At 36.1% G+C, this 16,894-nt stretch overlaps 1 protein-coding gene across 3 annotated transcripts in view; it reads right to left on the reverse strand.

Moving 5' to 3' along the window:
- Positions 1–486: 486 nt before the first annotated feature.
- The window catches only part of nsmfb (NMDA receptor synaptonuclear signaling and neuronal migration factor b), a 60,771-nt gene continuing 44,363 nt past the window's right edge, over positions 487–16,894 (reverse strand). For all 3 annotated transcript variants that reach the window (XM_083526979.1, XM_083526977.1, XM_083526978.1), the window contains 7 exons: positions 14,879–14,962; positions 14,546–14,579; positions 13,889–13,959; positions 13,656–13,735; positions 12,193–12,295; positions 6,354–6,429; positions 487–5,684 (listed from right to left, as the gene is read on the reverse strand). In XM_083526979.1, coding sequence (XP_083383105.1) covers positions 5,587–5,684; positions 6,354–6,429; positions 12,193–12,295; positions 13,656–13,735; positions 13,889–13,959; positions 14,546–14,579; positions 14,879–14,962 — 546 coding nt within the window. In that variant the 3' untranslated portion in view covers positions 487–5,586. The remainder of the gene's footprint in view (positions 5,685–6,353; positions 6,430–12,192; positions 12,296–13,655; positions 13,736–13,888; positions 13,960–14,545; positions 14,580–14,878; positions 14,963–16,894) is intronic.

The raw sequence follows: 16,894 nt of genomic DNA on the forward strand, positions 1-16,894 counted from the left end.
AGACGGATGATCCGCTGTGGCGACCCCTAATGGGAGCAGCCGAAAGAAGAAGAAGAAGAAGAAGTAATCCCTGTAACAATCTGAAGGATTTTAGTGAAATCTCCTGACTGACCTGTAATAATGATAAATAAGCTTAGATTCAATGACTTATTTGACCTCATAATTAATTCACACTCCAGTTTGTATGATTTACTGTAAACAGACATTGTTTCCTACCTACTAGTTATGAGTTACTGATCTCAGTTTTGTACCCTTGAAAGTGTGTTATTGAAACCCAGATACCTCAATAAACACCCCTGGAAAAAAGTAATTCATATTCATCATCTTATTATTATTATCATTATTTCCGCAGCTAAACGCTCACCGTTTTACCTGACATAAAGTTGTGTGTGTTTGTTATTTATGACTCCAATAAACCAATGTTTGACTGTTTTTCTCAGCCAAAGATATATCTTAGTTAAAAAGAAAATGGAAACAAGACTCTTATGGACTTCAACCTAGATTTTTATTGAAAAATCCATTTTAGAAACATCATTAATGCTCAGTGCTGTACTGCTACAGGACAAAGTAAAACCATACACTTCAACTGTGTAAGTACAGCGTGATGGTAAATCTGTAGAGTTTCATACAAGTTCTGAAATAAAGAAATATACTGGACTAATAAAGATATAAACCATGAGTTAGCTCATGTTCTCTAAAGTATCAAAATTACCGGAGGAGTCGCTTAGTTCAACACTGGACCCTTCAAAGTGCCCTTGACGCCACACATTTCATTTCTAAAACAAAGTGCATTCATGATGCTGTCTATCAGTAGTAATCTTATCCAATTATCATCCCAGAAATCATTTAGAATCATTCGGCCAAACTGAAAAGACCTTCATATTCACGCTTTCTCCAAAAGGTTTCATTTGCAATTCGATTATTCAATGCACCTATGAGAAATGAGTTGATATGAATCATTATAGCCCACTTCTTTTCCAAGAAACAATCACATAGTCAAAAAGACCTTAGTGTAATTTTCTTCCTGACCTTGAATGTCAGCTTTCTGCTGAGTCAATTTCAACACATTTTGTTATAAATAAATCCAGACCCCTTAAATTCAGTGTGAACTGACCTTTGATATCAAACCTTAACTATATAAGTAATGCTTTAAATTGTAAAGTGGGTATTGTTCATAGAGAAACATTAATAAGTGATGACATACAGATGTAAATCTAAACAAGCATTTTCTAAAGGATTACTTCAACCGTTTTTATCGATCTTGTTGTGACACAGGCTTGTGTTTTGACACTTTCAGGCTGACATGAAGGGAAAGAAAAATTCCATCCTGGATATCTATTCTTCTTGAGTGGGTCAATGGAGTTGATCTCTTTACGTTAAGATTATTCTATTAACATTCTGGTATCTAGTTTCCACATGCCAGTGTAGTGGTGCCAGTGGGATTAACTTTAGCTTTAAGTGTACCTAAAAAAGTGATGAAGTGGAACTCAGTCTGTCCAGCTTTTTCACCTTATCATTTGTGCATCCTGCTAAGGGTGTCAGCACAACTATGTCCAGTAGCTGCATTGCACTCTGGAACTTTGAATATTCATTTATATATTCAGTACCAAACAAAAGTGAGTACACCCCTCACATTTCGGCAATCATTGTAGTATATACTATAAAAATTCAACTTTAATGAAAAATTTTCATTAGATTTATGTGGCATGGAACATCACGTAAAAATAAAAAATGTGGTCTTCTTATGACAATAATGAAATTACAGCACCAACAAACAATTTAGCACCAACATCTCTAAGATATTTAATATGCAACATATTTAATGTGGTTCATGTTGAAGCTTTTCTTTAAGTTAGGATGTCATGTCACAGTCATATCGTGGTGAGGTGACACTTGCTAAAGGAGATTCGCTGGAGAATTTAACACTACAGTGTTTCCTTTACTAGGCACTTGGTTTTAATAACACTGACATGACAATTTGCTGTGTATTGTAAATGCTGATAGCAAAGCATAAGTCAAACTCCTAAAAAAAATTGATGAATGAGATGACATCTTTATGATAACTGAATGACAGATCTGTGTGTGGGTGTGTTTTTTTTTTTATAAAGTGGGTTTTAGGTTCATGCTGTATATGATCTTTATGAATAAACTGCTGCAAAACAATGACACCAGGATGACAGATAAATACTGTACATTTGATATGAAATCAAATTATTGATGAGTGATGTTTGACATGCCAAACCATTATTATGTGACTCTGATCCTGACATGCTATAATTGTCTTTAAAATGGTATATTTGTAAGTGTGTTCTCAAGAATTGATATAAGTCAGTCCTAAAAATGTCATACAACAATCTTATGTCAACAACAAATCTTGACTTGCCATCATGACTGGACATTAATATTCCGAAAAGCATTTTGTTTGTGTTTTTGTCCTAGCTGAGTAAATAGGACCTTAAAAACAGTTGTCATAAAATGCTTATGCAGATGTCTGGTACCTCTATGAACACTTCCCACTATGAATCAAATACATATCAAAAAAGTTAGTTTATAATACCTTCTATAGGTAATTTTCACAATTACCAGATAACTGCGCTGCACAATAAATAGTGTCCTTAGTGTATGGTTACAATAATTAATACAATACATCTACAAGTACAATTACTATAAGTTATCTGTTAAGCATTTTCAGGTCCTGAGTCTGATCCTAAACATGTTTCTCACACACTCTATTGCGAAAACCGGTCAGTGAGTGATTAAACGTGTGATACACACATGAACACATCTTACACATACAGGTTGTTCTACAGTTAAAAATCACAATGTCTATTGCTACAAAATATAGCCATGAATTCGAAGATGTCTAGTGAGAGACATGCAGGTTTAACGCCTTCACAGAGTCCAGTCCAAGAGCTGACGTAATTCATGACGCAGAAATTCCAGCAACTTCCATCATTCCATAACGAGCTGCTAAATCTTGCCAACTCAGCATATTATGACACTCCAGGGTTAGGTGAGGCATGTGTGTAAGTCACAGTCACACAGTGTCCTACCCGGGAGATTAGTGCCCAACACCCAGATGGTTCAACATCTCTTGCTGAGCCCTTATGGTTCTCGCATGTGGCTGTCGGAGTCCAGGCATCCAACAAGCTTATTAATGTCAGCACTATTGTTCTTGTTGACCTACATATTCTTGGCTTTAGTTTTATCAGGGTTGCAACCAGGTAGCAGAAGAAAAACAAACAGCACAGTGCTGGAAAAAGGAAATGTGCTATACAGGAATCAATGGGGATTAATCAGAATTACAGGACAAAGCAAGATTACACAGCTGGTTATTATTACAGCTTATACCACAGAATTTTAGAATCTAAAATCTCAATTGGTCAGAAGTAAGTTAAGGTTTGCATCAATGCACATGTTCTAATATGCTTTGTAACAGTCAGAAATAAAGCTGGAACTAGGCTTTTAAACAGAGGGAAGTCTTCTGGAAGACCTAAACAGAAAGAACTACAGTATAAATGCATAAAACATGCAACGTTGGAGAACTGCTGTGGTATAAGAGGAATAAAACACATTTTATAATTGGAAAAGCAATCATCTTTAGGGTGGAAGCCACACCTGTGTTCCTTGACAGAATGCACCAAGATGTTGATTAGCACATCCTGTCCAATTTTACATACTGAATGTTATTACTTCTGTTTAGGCTTGCGAGCATGCAGAAGCAAACGGTGATGTGTCCACATAAAACAATTTTTTTACAAATAAAAAAGACATCACTGAGATATACTGTAAAAACAAATCTAAAACAAATCACAGTAGCATTTGGTTGGTAATGCTTATGTTCATAAAAGAAGTATTGCCAAGAATTGCACCCTTTAACCTTACGCTATGAACAAGCATGAGTTCAGGTCCTTTCCTCTAAAATTACAAAGATGTACACGTAGGTCTATGTTAACAAAGGATCAGCACATTTCTGAACACATACGAATGTACACACGTACATGTATGAAAGGCTTTACAATATCAGAGCAAACCTGCACAACAGTCTAGATTAATTTCAGCTTATCAATATACCTCAAAAACCACAAAACAGTTTGAACTAATATTACATCCTTCTAGGCATGTGCCTAAAATTTGTTCTAATCATTTAAACGATCTTAATTTTTATTATGTTATACTATATTGTCACAATATTGTGTTAGACAGCATTTAAACAGTTAAACTTTTTCAAAAATATGAAACAACTGCCTGAATTAGAGAAACAAGGTATGTTTTATAGAAAAACATACCTTGATATATTAAAAAAATCATAGATATTTAAAAAAAAAAAAAAAAAACGATCTAAACAAATTATTGTCTCACAGATCAATGTTATTAAATGTAATTATCAATTTTGAACATTTATAGTCAATTTAGTTTTTTTATTTATTTATTCTTTTTTTTTTATAATATTGCCACAAGTTGACAGAACAGAGTAGGGCTTTTTGTCTATGACTTGATCCTATTATAAATTAAAGATGATTATGCTCAATTTATAATTTGTTTTCTTTTCTTGAATTTTTGGGTTTTAGGGTTAGTCTTAAATATTTTCTTAAATTATTTTAAACTTGTTATCTGATGGGAGGTCATGTTGAATCAAATGCTGCATCAATGTTAATCATATTTCTGACAAATATCTTATTTGTGGCACATACTGTAACTCCATCTGACAAAGATGGTGGGTTTTGAAAGATGAAAGATGAAATATGCTTGAAAATTTCCACTATGAAAATTTACTTCATAACTCTATGGAAATCTAACACACACACACACACACACACACACACACACACACACACACACACACACACACACACACACACAAACACACACACACACACTAAATAAATTCTATATTTCATTTTGGCTGACCTCTTGTTTCTGCAACTTTTGTTGATAATTCTGAATTGTTGCAGGTCCGGGAGGTTACTTCATAAAACCTGAGTTCTCCTCCAGAAAAAAAATGTCAAAAAATATCAATGCTCTGAATAAGGAATACTATGGCAATTTTCTCAACTACAGTACTATACGGAGTCCTGTGAGATTAGTAAAATTGTTTATTTTACTGTCTCTACCTGATAAATAACAAATAAGTACTTAGTTTCTAAACAAGACTGAAATCAGAACCACTGATAAATCAGTCCCTGGTGATTCATTGCAGCACAGCTACACAGCTACTCAAAAAACAAATGTGGCCATGTTAGCTTCCTCCCCAGGGACATCATTTTAAAAAAGTTAATTTCTCTTGAAACACATCATTAAGCTCGATATGAACCTACTATCCATCACCATTACATCTCTCATTTTCAGGTGAGAGTTCAAAAGGTCATACAAATGGCACCTTGAAGCGATGGCTAAATCCTAAATCGCCTGCCTTCATCCGCATGTCGGCGCGAGCTATTCAAACAGCCGTCTTCATGCTTCCTCATCACCGTCCTCCAGCTCAGAGCGTTCACACTGAGGCTCATGAGGGGAACTTAGCCACGGTAGGGCCCTAAATGGAGCTACACACCTCTCCGGGGCACTCTAAAGAGAAACAAGGAGGTGTCACAAGAGGTCGTCATAGTCGAGGAGTTTGGAGTGCTGCCGGCTCTTCCACAGACGGAACTGACGAAAGTCGAAATACGTCTCGATCATTTCCTTCCCTACAGCACGGTGAAGAAGACGAATTTCGCATGGTGAGACTCAAATATCGGCTGTGTTAAATATTACAGAGTTGGTCCAAATCATTAAATTGTAGAGTTTAAAGACAGCTTCTTATTTAAAACACAGTTAATTATCTACAGCAGTGTGACATCTGATCATGCTGTGCATAAAGCCATAGGAGATAACTAAAATAGAGCCAATGTAATTGAGGAAAAGAAGGAGGGCTTTATGGAGGGAGAGTAGGAGGAAGCTCTCCTGGGTGCACTAATGAGAGCGAGTCTGTAAGGAAAGGTAATGAGACTTTAATTGGAATGTAATTAACAACCAATCAATAGTTATCGCTCAAAAGATAACCATGAGCTCGAATCAGGTTTGTGCACAGATAACATGTACAGAATGCTGACCCCCTGACTGTAAAAACAGTGATTATATGTGTAATTGTGCCTGATTTTCTCTGTCTTTTGTCTGTCTGCAAATGTGTAATGGATGAGTATCATTTAATTACACACACACACCTACCCAACCCAAGACTGAGTTGAGATATAGGACACTTGAAAAACAGGCCACATGACTAAGCACATCATTTTTGTTTGTTTTTGTTTTTTATGAGGACGTATTTTTCAAGTGTGCGGGATTGTATGAGAGTGTGTGAGTGTGAGCGTACTCACCTTGTGCAGAGAGTTCCAGAGGACTCTTAAACTCCACAGCATATGGTCTCATCAGCCTCTTGAGGTTCTGCACAAGCTGAAAGAACAATAAAGTGGTTTTGTTCCAATAACATGCACAATGAAACAATAAATCAGCACGCACATTTAAAAAGAACAAAACAGTCCACTGGTACATGGTGTCAAAATTCCAAACAGCTGAAGTTTCTGGTGTTTTTTTGTGTACAAAGTGCATTAGATAAAAACAAGAGAACGTGATGGTTATCAGTGTTGTTGGGAGCCTGAGGGAAGCGGAGGCGGTATGTGTGTCACGGAGCAGAAGGAGCGAAATTACAAGGAACAGTAGAGTGCTAAGCTGCCGGTTTTAGTGAGGATTATGATTGACCTTTCTTGCATGGGGCTCTGATGTAACATCTGTGAGAACCCGTCCTCTCTAGATCACGATATTTGTCTAAATCCATGTCCCAAACAGTGTGCTTGCGGTTTAACTGTCTTCCACGTAATGTGCAGAGGCTGTACAACTTCTTATTTAGAAAATTATCTAAATATCGTAGATACAATGTTGTATATATAATATAAGTATACAGTATAGAAATATATGAACTGAGTAACACTTTGGTAGACATTTTACTGAAATTTGTTAATTGTCCCTAGGTAACGATAATTTACCTGTATATTAGAGCAAGCGTATTAATACTGAACCGTACAGACAAAGATCTGCTGTTACACAAAATAATAAACAGCTTTAGGCTAATCGAAATTAGTTGAAAAGCACTGTGTCATACAGGCACTCAATGTACCCTTTAACAAAATGTGCGCAGTGTAGACTCAGCAGCAGTTTCTATTCACAGTCCCCTGATGTAGATGTGGGTATTTTTTTACTAATTAAAATTTCAGTTTGCAATCTAAGACATGCCAATTACTAATATATTTTAAATCACTTTCAATTGCAAATAAAAGTTTATTAAACAATAATTTACAGTTTAAAAACAACAGGACACCTTTAGGAACTGTCTGTTAGTGCCCTCAAAGCATAGGGAATACTGTATGTGTCTATTCTGTCTTTCTGTCTATTAAAGTCTTCGACTTGTTAATAAAGAATGACAAAAGAAATTATCTATAGCCAATATCATTCCATACAGAGCTAGTTCTCAGGCTACACCTTTTGCTTATCAACATGGTCCAACGTCCATTTTTTATCAATGTTGTTTTTTGGTATTTCTCTTCCTGTGAAGGTTCTGATAAATTGATTCATGCAGCCTAAGATGGAAAATGGCATCCGCCATCACACAAGCATTCGAGTGAATTATGACACACCAAGTTTATAACAACTTTTATTGCCCAAGATGATCAGTTTTCACACCTGAAGACTCAGTGTCTTCAGAGTGCAGCCAGGGAAAAATAATTGTGGGGCTCAGGGCAACATCCCATGTTTGTCTTTTCAACATCTTCGTTGCCTCTGTGAATGCATTCTGTCTATTCTTGTGCACATCACTCACTTGAGCAACAGTCAGGGTAATCAATCACCCCTGTGTAAGGGCAGATGAGTTAAAATTTATCACACTAAAGGATTGTCTAAGGCATCTTCAACTGGTAGACCAGGGATCTAGATGCAGAGTGAGCAAGACAGTGGACTAAGTCTGTAACAGGGTCAAAAGTATAGTTTATCACTATAATTCACTGACTCATTTTTAACATGAAGCAGTAGCAGATCTTCTATTATGGTTTGTCCATTCACATTAATTTAAGTAAATTATTTAGCTAAAGGAAGTTGTAATTCAGTGTTGGACTTCTGGCTGAAATGCCATGAATCCCAGCACAATCAAGCTGCCACTGTTAGGCCCTTCAGCAAGGCCCTTAACCCATAATTGCTCAGTATATAAATTAGATAATTGTAAGTCTGGATAAGAGCATCTGCTAAATGCCATAAATGTACAATGAAGATAGCTTATTTGACCAGACACTAGGTACCAAGTAGACATTATAAGTTTTATTTTTGCAGAATTTTATATTTATTATCCTCTAATATGATTAACAAACTGGCAAGATGGTTTATGTAAAACAAAAAGACAACAAAAAAAGGTAATGAATGTATTTATTATCAAGGCAATCAATAAGTTTAAATATCCCACCTGTAAATAAGACTAGTCAAAAGTGTAAAAGTGAGTTCACATTGACTTATTTTCAACTACAGACTGAAAAATAATGACTAACTAGATTAAATCGCTCCTTATTAAGCAAGCTGCTGTAGACAAAACAAAGCAATAACTACCAAAGTACCAATAGCTATATCAAAAACAATAACAATTCTCATAGAGACAAAATAAACACCACTACAACAGCACCCAGAAGTATAGAAGATCAGGACTCAGGGTGCCATTTTGGTAGAAGTAAGCTATCTACAAAGAAAAGTGTAATGTATAGTGTTTAAGGAATGGTGGAAAGGATGAGAAAAGGGGAAAAGGAATAGATTAAAACTGAACTGTTTGGGCAAGATAGCAGTGTGTTTAGATAGCTGTGCTAATTATTTCGAGAGCAAGTCGATTCATATGAAGTAATCTAAAAAACTGTAACGTGTACCTATATTATTAATAATAATAATAATAAGAAGAAGAAGGAGAAGGCTAATAAGAAGAAAATAATTATAATGTCTTCATGCTAGTAGGTTGGCTCAAAAATACACTGAGACTGCATTCTAAGAATACATGGCTCTTACGTGATACGAGCATCTACCGTTCTCTAGAGAACACAAAGTTGCATCAAGTGCAGTGTGGCATGGAGCTCTCAAGTGCTGCAGACATGTAGATAAAGCAGGGCATGTATTTATAGAAGGTGGCTACATTTTTCCAGCTGCTTTCCTCCATTACTGCATAGCTGTGGTAGTACATGTGGGAGCATTGGAACTCTAAATTAGTGTTAATGTTCTTTAACCATGTGGATCATTAAGGAGGAATACAAGTGCAGAATGTAAACAGATAGCCATAGGTATAACATATGAGTACAGAGCTACAGTAAAACACTGTGGACTGATGAAGCAGATCCATCATCCAAGGAAAGCAAAGCTCAGTGGCAGAGATATAAAAAAGACTAAGAAAGATGGAGCTAAGCTCCTATTTTTCAAATACATCAATATAAGATAAAAATTTTGGTATCCATTTCATATGTTTAACTTGTTTTTTTGGTTAGATAGATTAAACAAACATTGTCCAATCAATGTACAAATCACAAGACAGATGACAAGTTTATTGTTTTTTTCCTATGAAAATGTTACATCTTTTTTTATCATTTATCATGACATTCAGAAGAAACATGGCAGTAAACTCAGTCGAACATAGAAAACATTCGAAAAATAATATAGCGCATTGATCACACCTAACTGTTTACTGCTAATTTGGCTGGTCATGGACCAGATTTTGTCCTGTTTTCTCAGCTGTTTTCCTGATCAGAAATAGTACATGACATATTGCAACAGGGACTGGGAAAACTGGCAGCCAAAAATGGTTCATAAGATACTGCTTTCCAAGACTTACACTTTAGTCTTAATGTCCTGTACCATTTCTTACAGCCTGGTTTCGTTAGCCCACTTTAGTTTAAGTAAACTATTTTACCCAGCAACTCACTGAATACAAAAGAATAGAATACATCTATTCATTGCGAATCAGATGATACATTATGAAAAATATGTGTAGAATCTGCAGACAGTCATATATTTATCAGAAACAAAAGCAAATGTTTAATAATGATGAAAAAAATATATCAGCTATATCAAACAAATAACCGTCATGTATTAGCCATTCGTGTATTAAATATTCTTTTAAAAAATATATTAAAGGAACCTATTTGATTTCCTTTACACAATTATGGCGCTTTTTTTTATTAGCCAAGTTACCATCTGTGAGGATATTTTTTTTTTGCTAATGGAACAGTTTTAATGTCCAAGGTAACCTGTAAGTATAAAAAAAGCAGTAAAATGAATAACAAGATCACTTTATGTATCCCATAGGGAAATTCACCAGAAACATTAACAGATTGAGAAGCACACAGCAAAACAAAAAATACTCATCAAAATGGTTCGCATGATGTTTTTTTACAAAGCTGTCACATTTGAAGAGAATAAATACGATTATGTGAATGCAGAAATCCTGCCTAAATTAAAACAGTTTGATCAGGACAGAAGAATTCAGCAGTTTAATAATACTATAAACAACTTCATCTGAACCCTTCTTGTGGATAAGTGGATAACAGACTGAAATAAATGCAGTTATTTTTCCATGTGACAATCAATCACCAATGTGTCCAAAGAGCATCAGATGGTCCACATGAGATCACAGATTCAGTTGTAAAATCTTCTTCTTCTTCTTCTTTCGGCTGCTCCCATTAGGGGTCGCCACAGCGGATCATCCGTCTCCATACCACCCTGTCCTCTACATCTGTCTCTTTCACACCAACTACCTGCATGTCTTCCCTCACCACATCCATGAACCTCCTCCTTGGCCTTCCTCTTTTCCTCCTAACTGGTGGCTCCATCCTCAGCATTCTTCTACCAATATAATTCATGTCCCTCCTTTGCACATGTCCAAACCATCTCAATCTCGCCTCCCTCACCTTGTCACCAAAACATCCTACATGCGCTGTCCCTCTAATAAACTCATTTTTAATCTTGTCCATCCTCGTCACTCCCAACGAAAACCTTAACATCTTCAGCTCTGCCACCTCCAGCTCCACCTCCTGTCTTTTACTCAATGCCACTGTCTCTAATCCATACAATATCGCAGGTCTCACCACAGTCCTATAAACTTTCTTTTTTTATTCTTGCAGATACCCTACTATCACAAATCACTCCTGTCACTCTTCTCCACCCACTCCACCCTGCCTGCACTCTTTTCTTTACTTCTCTAACACACTCTCCATTACTTTGCACTGTTGACCCCAGGTACCTGAACTTCTCCACCTTTTCCAGCTCTTCTCCCTGCAACCGCATCACTCCACTGCCCTCCCTCTCATTCACACACATGAACTCTGTCTTACTCCTACTGACTTTCATTCCCCTTCTCTCAAGCGCATATCTCCACCTCTCCAGGCTCTTCTCAACCTGCTCCCTACTCTCACCACAAATGACAATATCATCGGCAAACATCATAGTCCAGGGAGACTCCTGTCTGACCTCGTCCGTCAACCTGTCCATCACCACTGCAAACAGGAAAGGGCTCAGGGCCGAACCTTGATGCAGTCCAACCTTCACCCTGAACCAGTCTGTCGTACCTACTGCACACTTCACTGCCGTCACACTGTCCTCATACATGTCCTGCACCACCCTCACATACTTCTCTGACACACCTGACTTCCTCATACAATACCAGATTCAATTGTAAAATAATGGTTATATATTTATGTTTGGATGATGATAATGCTAAAACCTCAATGTAAAGCTTTGGTTATCAGAGGCAGATGTACATCAAGGTATGTTGGTGTGTGTGTGTGTGTGTGTGTGTGTGTGTGTGTGTGTGTGTGTGTGTGTGTGTGTGTGTGTGTGTGTGTGTGTGTGTGTAAGACAGTGATACCTTTACATAGCAAATATACTGTATGAAGTGCATAAGTAAGCAGGCCAGTGTTGACAAAATAACTCTTTTAGTCACAGCATGTCTTACACACATCTTTCACTCACCTCCACCTCTCACTGACTATAATTTATATAACTGTCCCAGCACACAGGTGTGATTCATGCCTGCAGACTTCATGCATGCTTCATTTAAACACTCATATGTTAATGTGCAGTATTAATTGACCAGCCAATGTCAACCTTTTCAAGATTTTATAGCTGAAAAAAAAATCGATGCTGTACCTTCTCTCCATTTGCGTTGCCCAATACATAACAGCCCATAATATGAATGAGATTTGGCTCAGGATTTCGCAAACTCATAAGCCGAGCCAGTTTCTTCCAGAACCTGCACACAAAGATTAAGAATTAATGACCGGGATTTTATTAGGTGTAACATAAGACTTATGTTGATCTCAATAATCCGTGCATTATATTTTTTGACTATTTCATAAGTACAGGATAAAACACGGTGTGATGCTTTTTTTTAATAGAAAAATACTCAGCTGTTAACACTCAAGGGTTTTATTCCTCGCATAGCAAAGCGATTTGTCACCAATTACACTTTTTAAGTGCTAAATCATCATAATTATGTTAGATGTCTTTAAAACTAATATATGCTGCAATTACATTGTACTCAGACTTCAGGTCATGCAGCTAAAAATTCCCAGGCAGCATCCACTTTTCCCACGTTCTCTGACATACACACAATAAAACACTTAAGTTCTTTATTAATTATATACTAGAAAATAGTAGATTTTGCTTGTTATGTAGATATTGTGTATAATATGGTTTGTAAGTTTAATCAACTTTCCGTTGATTTCAACCCAATAGTAGTAGCAAAAAAAAATAAAAATAATGCATAACAAATAATGTATTAGGATATCAATTTTAAGAGCAAACATAAACAAGTCAGCTGACTTATATACTGTTTCTTATACTGTATGTTCAAAAACCTTTAACAATAGTTACATAAACATGATTATGCACTTCTTCCAAAGGTGCTGGAGCATAATTAGATTGAATATGATGGGAAATAGTTCCTCTTTCTTCTGAATTTTAAATGCAAAGGATTGCAGCACTTGTTTCTGTTGAATTTATGGTAAAACACTACAAACAACTGTTCTTTCACCAGCTCCTTTTTTCTCTCTTCAATATAATAAGACAAAATGTTCAGCTTGTCATGTGACTGAAAAACTGAAAGCATAAACTCTGACTGTAACAAAACATTGGCAATGAAGGTTCTTTAATTTAAAAAAAAATAAATAACTAGCTGAATATCTAATAATGGAAAATTCACAGCATCAGTGTTTTATAACACTTTTATAAATTGATAAATTGATAATTATCTGGCTGTCAATCTGTCTTTTTAGATTTGCTGAATTATTTGCAAGTAAGCAATTATTTCACTTATTCAACTATGTTTACTATAACTAAGTTATTCTAGTTCTAGTTATTTAGTGCATTCATATCATGTCATAAATAAGTTAATGACAACATGAAAATTCTTCTACTCAGACCTGTTCATGTCCCTTATATTTAGAAAATAGTTTTTTCAGGTTAAAATAATAGTTTGGGCTGGAAGCTTCTTTAACTGCAAGCAGCTGCTGTTATTTTCATCTTAAATTTAGAAGTTTCCAAGCCACCAAATAGTCATTTATTTTAAGGCTGATGTGATAGCTGTCTGTCTGATGGTGAATAAGACTCACTGAATCATGTCCTCCTCTTTCTCCACTTTTGCAAATGTTGCCACTTTGTTTTTTAGGAGGTAGAGGTGCCCAGGTCCTCCCTAACAAATTATGAAAGAGTGATGTAGTTAAGCACAGTGTACACACACACACACACACACACACACACACACACACACCCACACACACACACACACACACACACACACACACACACATACACACTCACACAAACAACTACACAAACTTCTCACCTGACAGAAGATAAGCATGTTCCAGATTTTGCAGCCTTTTCTGTAGGCGGTAAGTTTCTTTTCAATCTCCTCTGAGATATACAGTTGATGGACAGAGAAAAAAAAAACAGAAATGAAAAAGCAATGCAACACAGAATACAGACACAGACAAGCAAACAAGAAGGAAATAAAAGACAGATAAAAACGATTCAGTTAGTCAGACAAGAGAGCTTCTTATAGTAAAACATCAAGCAGCTGATTAACAGGCCATAATTATTCTAACCCATATGGAAATCTGATATATGGCCATATATGAACATATTTGATGTATATAACCACATATAATGGTAGTTAGTATATGTTAACATATATGAACATATTTGGAGTTCTATTGTTTGCTTTAGACATATATTATATAGGAATATTATAGATAATATTATATTATCTTAGGAATCTCTGCTGCTGGAAGTATATCTGCCAAATGCATAAATGTATATGCAGGGGAATTAAATTATTCAGGCTCTTCTTCGAATAGAAGCAAACAATTAAAATAAGATTTATTAAAAATAAAAACGTTACACAAACACACTTAGTCGACTTAATGTACATATGTTACATATAATTACATTTTTTAAATATATGTGGCATATATGTACAACTATGGGAATTTACACTCACCCAGTATATCATCAAAAGTTGCATGCTCGTGGTCCTACATAAATCAACAGAAGAGTTTTTTAGAAAGAGAATATAGGCACTTACTGCGCAATATTTTTTGCTAATTATGACTGATTTATTTTAAACAGCAGAATAATCCTCACTTATTTTACATTCGAGTTCAGTAATGGCAGGCTTGCAAACACACGTCATTTACATTACTAGCACACCCTAAAAGCATAGAGCAGCATCAGAGCAGCAGTGCATTAGCATTACCAAAAGCATCTTTCATAACATGGAACACAAAAAGGTGCTTTGATCTGTAGGAATAAACAAATGTTGTGAAAGACTCACATAGAGGATGGGGATGATGGACGGGTCGTTCCTGCGTATGATGGTGGGCACATACTCCGCCTTGGGAACCTTGGATGAAATCAGCTACAAAGAAAACCCCAATAAGAAATAAACAAAAAACATCAAATAGACAGGAAATACATGATGAGGGTAATTGGCTGTAGGCAAACATGCTACAGCAGCTTGGGCTCATAGACAAATTGCTGGTGATGACCAACCATGTAAGGCATCTAGAAATTGAGTAACATTATACTCATTACACTATAGTTTTGTGATTCGTTGTACAGAAAGAGGTGCTGGACATCTATTTGGAAAACTAACCCTTAGGAAAACTCCACACATTAGTGATGCGAGTGCTAATTCTAGTGCTAACTGCTGGTGCTGTATTTTCATTATTCATGTAATTTCTAAGATCTCCATCATAAGAAATACCAGCCAGGTTGTGCTGTTACCAACAAAAAACAAAAAACAAAAGTGCAAGCAACATTAAACACTAAACTAATTAGAAATCTAATACAGATGTTGTTAGAGATTTATTTATAAAGTTTATAGAATGTAATGCAGCTATATGAGTTATGGCAAAGAATGATCTATGTCTAGTTAAAAATTCATGAGACAACAAACACAAAGTCTTAGCATGGAAGTTAAAACCTCAGAATCTGAGTGTAAAGATTTTTTTATTGCAAGATAAATGAAATGATTAAAGCACTGTTGCATTGGGTACAGATAAAATCCCAAAGCCAGGACTAATAACAGGCAGTTGAATGTCCTTTTGACTAATGTAAGAAACCATCAACTAAAGAGAAAAATAAAAATAATTTTGGAAAATGACGAAGGTCGCATTGTCAAAGATTATCTCGGGGAATGCAAACAAGCTTGCAGCCCTAGTGCTTTTCACATTTGTTTGCATTGTCTGTGTATAATTCATGTATATAAAAATACACCTTTGTATCCAACATGTCTCCTAATGTATTGACTTATCTGCTATGTAGCAAGCTGTTGTTTATTGTTTCGATTCTTTGGTTTCCATGTGTTGTTTTGGCTTCTCGTTTTTGCCTGTGCCACAGTCTAGTTGCCTTCGAAGTTATGGTTTGGACTGTTTGCCTGTTTACACTTCAATTCAATACATTTTTATTTGTATTGCGCTTTTAACAATGGACATTGTCTCAAAGCAGCTTTACACATATAATGTGATAATAAAGAATGAATAAGATTGTTTTTTATAACTGTAAGTTTGTCCCTAATGTGCAATCCGCTGGTGACTGCGGCAAAGAAAAACACCCTGAGATGGCATATGTAATAAACCTTGAGAGGAACCGGACTCAAGAGGGAACCCATCCTCATGTGGGTGGCGCTGAATGTCCACAAAGGGGGCGTTCAATTCAAACCCGGACTTTAAATTTTACAGGTATAAAAATTTATGCTAGCATGGCAGGACTACACGCAGTAGTAAGTTGTTAGTGTGTCCCATTACTGATAGGTGGTGCACATGTCACGGGTTAGTGCATGAATGGAACAGCGTGTGATGATCAAGTTTCTTGTGAGGCATAAAACCCACAGATATCTACAGATGACTTCAAGCACAGTATGGTGATGAATCGCACAGCTGCAGTAGGACATTTGAATTGTGTAAACATTTCAAAAATTGCTGTACATCCGTCAGTGATGATCCCGTTCCCTGATGACGAAGTAAAGCAGGCAGTCCTTGGATGATTCCAGCGTACTGACAAATCTTTCTATACCAAATCTTTCCAGGCATTTGTTAAACTCTGGGAAGGGTGTATACATGTAAATAGTATGTCGAAAAATAATGCAGTCTCCTTGAAATTTGTTCTTTAATTTTATGAACTTAAAGGTCCCAGTTTGACTTGAATGACCCTCGTATTATAATAAGCGTTCTTCCCCAGCACTTGCATCCATTAGAGTTTGTAAGTTTAGCATTACATAGCAGGTGGACATCACAGAAGAGAACCTAAACACTGTCAAGCTGAGGTATTTTGATTATGAAACATATCC

Source organism: Silurus aristotelis (genome assembly GCF_946808225.1).
Source record: "Silurus aristotelis genome assembly, chromosome: 23".
In the NCBI taxonomy this organism is placed as follows: Eukaryota; Metazoa; Chordata; class Actinopteri; order Siluriformes; family Siluridae; genus Silurus; species Silurus aristotelis.